This window comes from Galeopterus variegatus, unplaced genomic scaffold, assembly GCF_000696425.1.
Source record: "Galeopterus variegatus unplaced genomic scaffold, G_variegatus-3.0.2 Scaffold3298, whole genome shotgun sequence".
Classification (NCBI taxonomy): domain Eukaryota; kingdom Metazoa; phylum Chordata; class Mammalia; order Dermoptera; family Cynocephalidae; genus Galeopterus; species Galeopterus variegatus.
This window is the reverse complement of record NW_007729409.1, coordinates 129,083-136,343: the sequence shown is the minus strand read 5'-3', so window position 1 is coordinate 136,343 and position 7,261 is coordinate 129,083. Positions and strand designations below refer to the sequence as shown.

At 40.8% G+C, this 7,261-nt stretch overlaps 1 protein-coding gene across 1 annotated transcript in view; it reads left to right on the top strand.

Moving 5' to 3' along the window:
* The window catches only part of ATP13A5 (ATPase type 13A5), a 111,481-nt gene that overhangs the window by 43,030 nt on the left and 61,190 nt on the right, over window positions 1–7,261 (top strand). The window contains exons 11-12 of the mRNA XM_008584525.1: window positions 4,085–4,255; window positions 6,467–6,624. Coding sequence (XP_008582747.1) covers window positions 4,085–4,255; window positions 6,467–6,624 — 329 coding nt within the window. The remainder of the gene's footprint in view (window positions 1–4,084; window positions 4,256–6,466; window positions 6,625–7,261) is intronic.

Sequence of the window (7,261 nt, the reverse complement as noted above, 5' to 3'; positions counted from 1 at the left end):
GCACTCTCCCAAGTGAGCCACAGGCCGGCCCCGCAACTTAAATTTTATAAATAACTTTTACATCTCACTTCATCATGGCATAAAACAAATTAGACTAGGAGCTGTTATAATACCAATTTATCAATGAGGAAACTGAGGTAAAAAGAGACCAGGGCTGCTCAGCTAGCAAGTAAAAGAATCAGAATTGGAGGGGAATTTGCTCCCAGACATAAAGGGCTGTTCGAGTGAGGACGATGATTCTCAGATGCATAAAGCAGTTTCCTGCATTTTCCTGCCTCGTCACCTTTTTCTCTCTACTTGGCATCCCACCCACAGCACCTGCCCCTTGGTAGGATCTTCCTCCTCTTCAACTCCTCAGCCTCATCCTATTGCCACAAACTCAGCTGTGCAAGAAGCTTGTGTTTATTTTAAAAGTACACATCATTTTTATTTGGGCTCCAAATGTTGCCATCTTTGAAAGTAACCCATGTGATAGCTGGTATAAGTCAAATAGTTGCCCCTATCAATTAGCAGGGCCTCCCCACCCTTGTGTGGCTACCCCCAAGTTGTGCAAAACATTGGGGAAGGAGGAGGGGAGGAAGAAGAGCCGCCCTAACCCAGATCACCAGCCCCCGGATCTGGTCTCGGGCGGCTCTCCTCTCTGTTGCTCCCACTCCACTCTGGGCTTGGGAAGCCATCCGAGGCCCATCTACCTGGAAAGGGAGGCAGACCCAGGTGCCATTTTCTCTCTGTTTCATGACCTTACTGCATGTTCCCACGCCCTACTGTGGTGCAGACCCCTTCTCTCAGGGACGTGCAGCATCCAAATCTCCTTTGGATTTTTTTCCAACTCCCAGTCCAGGAACTTTTATTTAGCTAGAAAGGCAGTAAAAGGAAGGCATGGTGAACAGAAAAGGTTTATTCTTACTCTAAAGTACTCCTTAAAGTTCATGATCAAACTTATAAATGATTTTAAAACTCAAAAGCCAGTTACCAATTCCTTGTCCTTTTCTGCCTCCTTTCATGAGGCATTGATCCCCTTCAACATCTAGCTCCTTCCAAAGGGGAGGAGTCTAGAGGCAAAAGAGAATACCATGTGGGGGGGATTTATTATCAGCACCACACTCTCCTGAGTGAGCCACGGGCCAGCCCTGGGGGCGATTTATTAATATTTTGAAATTTTCTCTTGGCACAACGACTTTTATTAGTTCTATGTATTAGGCACTGTACTAACCTTTCACATGTTATCTTATTCAGCCCACAACTCTTAAGGTGAGTGAATTTGAGGCCTGGATCTGAGGATAGGTAGTTTGCTTAAGGTCACACAGCTTAAAAGTGGTGCAGCTGGAATTTGGATTTATTTGTTTATTCACTCATTCCACAGAGGTTTATTGGCCCCTGCTATGGAGCAGGCGCTCTATTGGGGATATAGTAGTGAACGCGCAGAGAAGATTTCTTGCCCTCATGGAGCTGACAGTCGAGTGGAGGAGACCAAAAACATCAAAGTATATAAATGACATAAATTTCCAATAGTTATAAGTTCTATGAAAAAAATAAAACACTTAAATCCCAGCATTCTGGCCCTAGAGCCCATGCGTGTAACTGAGATTCTCTCCCTCAGTCCTCCTTCCTTATGGGTAATTATGGGTAAGAGGGATGGCATTCACTCTGCCACAATCCCCTTCTTCTCCCTCTACTCATTAATTACTGATTTATTTGAAACTTATGTGTGGGAAGCATGCAGTGACCTGAGTTGGACATGTAGTAATAATGATTTATTTCATAGTGACATCAGACAAAATTATAATCAGTCGATAGGTCAGATCTTTTCCTGTCTTCCTGTTTTCCTTTCTTCTTCTCTCTCTTATCTCTCTTCTTTCCTTCACTTATTCATTTATTTATGCATATATTCAATAAAATTTCAGAAGTGCCTAACATGTGCCAGGCACTGTGTCATGTGCTGGAGTTACTAAGATAAATGAGAAATTGTCCCTGCTTGGAAATCATTTACAGTCTAGTGGTCCCAGAAATGTAAATGAACAAGGACATGACATTTCAAACACTGTCACCATGTAGAGATATCTGGCTCCCTGGGGGCAGGGAGAAAAATCTCCATTTGACAGCAGCAGGGATCTCCAGGTCCCAAGAGCCAACTGTACAGTTGATAGTGAGTGGTGACAGTACTTCCTTCTAAGAGCCCCTCCAACCTCCTTAGACCCCAATCTTTTGTTGGTGGATCTGTCCTTTCTTGGGCTCCCAAGAAAGGCTGAGACATGAGACTTCTTAGGTGACAGTACTTCCTTCTAAGAGCCCCTCCAACCTCCTTAGACCCCAATCTTTTGTTGGTGAATCTGTCCTTTCTTGGGCTCCCAAGAAAGGCTGAGACATGAGACTTCTTATTAATATGTGAATAGTATAAGAGATTTGAAAACTATCTCTGTGTAAAATCATCTGATTTGAGTGTTATATCTGGAACGTATCTTCAAATGACTTCCATCTCTGATCGATCCATACCTGTCTACCTCCAATTTCATTAGTTGTGTGTGCAGAAAATGGTTTACTAATTTAGCCTAACAATACATTGTGGATTCATGTTCTGTGATCCAAAGGCAGAAAAACATTTGAAATTATTTGTGAGTATCTGTCTTTTACGAAGGCTGATTTCAAAACCATGTGGTACAAAGATTTGGAGATTACTCCAAAGGTTCTATTACTTTTAGGAAGCAATCTAAAATGAAATTGATAAATCCACACAATAGATGAATATTGTAATTGTTTTAAAAATAAATAAATATATAGGAATGATGTTTGGCTAAATGAATTTCTTGAATAATATCCAAGACTGCTAATAAAAATTATATAGCTTCTTGCACCTTAGAATGTAAAAAATGCACCATGGTAGGAAACTCGTTTTGAAAAACCAATTATAGAAAAACCTGGGTAATTGTTTTTATTGAATTCATCCATGCAATAAAAATATGTATTTTGAACCTATTATATACTTATAGGCAACATGAGGAGTATAAAAAGTTATACATATTAAAGTCCTTGCCCTTGGTTATTACCTAGAAAGAGATGAGACCTAAAAATGTATAACTATAATCAATATAATACTATTTCCAAATTAGAAAGATGACATGTTATTTTGCTAACAAATCATTTAGCAAAAGACTGATGGAATTTTAAATTTATTCTAGTGCTCTTTAAATCTGGATTTAAATATTACTAATATTTTAATTTTGTCTCTGAAATTTATCCTTTTTGAATTCTGAGTTAATTTCTTTGTACCACAAAAATCCTGTCTTATATCCATTAGGGAAGGGGAGAGGATTGGTACCAGCAAAGAATGGGAGTCAGTAAAAAGAAATGCAGTGGCCTGGTTTAGATGGAGCTCAGGTAGGAGAATAACAGTCAAGGATGGTTGAATTGTGGTGGGTTTTGAGAAGACAGCAGGAGAGTTTGGGCTTTATTTAGTAGTGGCAATGGAAATGCATAAGGATATCTGAGCAAAGGAATGGGATGATCAGTGGGGGGCTTTGATGGGATTCATCTGGAAATGGCGTGGGATGACTACTGTTTTCTAGACTGGCTCCCTTTGCTTGATGAGAGCCGGAATTCTGTCTCTCTTGTTTATCATTGTATTCCCAGCATTGAACACAATTCCTGGCACAGAACAAGCACTTAAAAATGTTTATTAAATGAATGATCGAATGAGTGGACACATAGGTAAATGAGTGAATGAAGGCAAATGGTAATAACGATCCATGTGTTCGATAGTCCTTCATTGCCTAGAATAGCGCTGGCCTTAATGAACACTTGGGAGGATGATTGACAACTCAGCTAAAATAGGCTGCTTTTAAAGTATGACAACAAACTATGCAGGCCAGGTATGGGAAAGACAGGCAGATCTTAAATAAATATTTGAAATAGAATCAAGTCTGTCATTGCTTGTACCACCAACATTCCTAAGAACAATCATCTGACTTATGGGGTGGCATTAAGACCAAATTAGTTGTGGCTTGTACAAGTTCTTAAAACTGGCAAGCCCCAATTCTAAATAACTACTTAAGTTTACATAGAATCAACAAAATACCATCTGTTTTAGGAGAAAGTATACCTGTTACAAAGACACCACTGCCCCAAACAGAGAACACCATGCCTTGGAAATCCCACAGCTTGGAGGATTATCGGAAACATGTCCTTTTCTGCGGAACAGAAGTTATCCAGGTCAAGCCCTCTGGGCAGGGGCCTGTCAAAGCAGTTGTTTTGCAAACAGGTTAGTGGATTCCACTTCTAAATTTAGTCCACGCTTGGAGGTGGGGACAGTTGGGTTAGGGAATTTTTGTTTAGGATTATGGAGTTTGCCACATACTGGCAATTCAGGCACACCCTTTTCCAGTCAGATCCTCATTATTCTAAATTGCCACCATTTTTAACTAAGTGGTTCAAGATAAAACCCTTGTATATAACGAAGGGTGTACAAGGATAAAGTAAATTTCCTCAAAGCAAAACTGTGCTCGTGTGTTTGCTTGTGTCCATGTGTTGCTTCTCTTTTCCCTCTTCATTCCCTCTGAGTCATTATCAAGAAAATGATTTCAAGCACTATGACTATGAGGACTTTTTTCTTTCCAAAGAGTTGCTTGCTGGGCTGTATTTCAAGCTCCCTGCTGGATCCCTCCACCTGGGTACCCACTAGACATTTCAATGTCAGCACATGTAGAAGTGCACTCACCTCTGCGCTGCCTCTCTCTATTAACAGCATCACCATCTGGCCAGCCTTGTATCGTCTTCAACTCCTCACTTTCTCCCATGCCAAATGGGGGATCAAGTCCTGTTGAGGGATTCTACAAACACCTCCCGAGTCCTGGCCCCTCTCCTTCATCCCGTGGTTGGTGTTTTATGCAGGTTTTCCTCATTTCATGTCTAAGTGACAACAGCACAAATAGTGTGTTGACTGCTCCCTTTCACCTTTTGCCCCAGTCTTTCTCTTACCTGTCCCTCAAAATGTCTCCCAAGTTACATTTCTAAAGCATAGTTTGGAGCAGTCCGTACGCACCATGCTCAAAATCTTTTCGTGACTAGGTGTACTAGTCCCACTCTTTCACATGATATTACACAACCAGGGTCTTCCATGATCTGGCCCAGCTCTCTGTACTCACCCCTGACCTGTGTTCTGTCACTCCACATATTAGCAAATACAAAATACACCTTGCACTTTGGTACCACTATGCTTTAGTTTGGTCTATGATTCAATGATTCTAGCTGATTTTTTAAAATTAAAAGTATCAAGTTTTGTTTAATGTTTAAACTAGTTAGTGGGAATTAGAGCATCCCTCAGACTGCTGCCTAAACAAAATCTAATGGTTAGAGATCAGAGAAACTACCTGAGTACTCATAAAATGCTTAGGCAGTACTTAGAGGAAACTATTTTTTTCTCCAATGGAAGTAAAGCTGTGTTTGAGGAGACCATGTGTGCCACAAGCTGTGTAGATGTGCACGTTTTATACTTACAATACTGACTCAGATCTAGAATATATAGTAGCCAATTATTTTAGCCAATAATTTAGATATAATGAGTATCTACTATATGCTAGGCACTGAGGCTAAAAAATATAAAAATTGTGAAATACACCTTCCCCTTAAAGGATATGGTCTGGTGCAGGAGACAGATGGATTTACAGCTAACTAAAACATGCAGTGGCAATAGATGCCATATGACCAAGGGATTTCAAAGAGTGAGGGAAATTACTCTGGGTATAAAATATGGTAGCAGAATTCTGGAAACATTTGTTTGATGAAGTGACATTTTAACTCAAGCTTGATGGGATGGGGAGGATTTAGCCAATTGCGTAATTGCTGCAAAGACGTATTAATTTGTGTCTACAAAACACAAAGGTCTTCTGGGACCAGTGAGCAGTTAAGAGATCAGTCCAGCAAAGCAGGAGTAGATCAGATTGAAGATGATCTCGAATGCCATGCCTAGAAATGTTAACTTTATTCTAAAAAACTGGGGGCTCCAGAGGTTTTCAAATATGAGAATGATGTGATTGGAGGCCTATGTATTCACATTTCTAAGAAATTACTAGCTTTGTGCTTTCCTTTTCTCTTAATTTTCAGTTATTTTTCAACATTTATGTGTACTGTAAAGTCTTCTCTCAGCATCTCATTTTCTCTGGTCACCACATTCTCCAACTACGTAGTCTTCTTTTTCTCCCATGGGTGAATGGGGAGCTGCACTGGGTGAGCCACTGAAGCACCGACTCCCACAGCAAGAGACATCTCACAGGGCTAAGTGAATGCTACTGATAGCTTCTGACAACATGTAACCACAACAGACACAAATACACTGCTAGGTCAGAGCAATGCTGGTTTCATTCCATATTCAAATGACGCTCTTAACCAATGCTTATTTCAGTCCAAATCACTTTTGGTTTGGGAAGAAACTGTATTAAAGTGTCTTACTCCACCTGTGGTTATCTTCATGCAGGTTTCAATACCGCCAAAGGGGACTTGGTGAGATCCATCCTTTACCCCCGGCCTCTGAACTTCAAACTGTACAGTGATGCCTTCAAGTTTATGGTGTTCCTGGCCTGCCTTGGTGTTGTGGGTTTTTTCTATGGTCTAGGAGTGTACATGTACCATGGAGTAAGTACTGGGGGTGAGGCTTCTCAGTAGTATAGCTTTCACAAAGAGTTTGATCTCATTAAAGAGGGTTAGATAAGGTTACTTCTTGATCTCATCATTCTGTGAATCAGTGCTGTCCAAGAAAACTTTCTTAAGTGGTAGAAATATTCTGTATCTACACTGTCCAATATGAAACGTGGCTAATGTGACTGAGGGAATGAATTTTCAATTTTACTTTATTTTAATTAATTTAAGTTTAAATAGCCACACGTGGTTAGTGGCAATCCAGTCATATTGGATAGTGCGGTTATGAAAAGTTGCAATGTTCATTGGTTGTTTTTACCACTTGGATAGTGTATTAGTCTGTTTTGTGTTGCTATAACAGAATACTTGAGACTGTGTAATTTATAAAGAACAGAGGTTTATTTGGCTTACGATTCTGGTATAGCTGCATATGGCATGTGCCTCGGGCTGCTTCCACTCATGGCAAAAAGTGGCAGGCAGCCGGCGGGTACAAGCAGATCACATGGCAAGAGGAGGCAAAGGCGGGGGGGCAGGGTCTTTTTAACAACCAACTCTCGGGCCGGCCCGTGGCTCACTCGGGAGAGTGCGGTGCTGATAACACCAAGGCCCCGGGTTCGGATCCCATATAGGGATG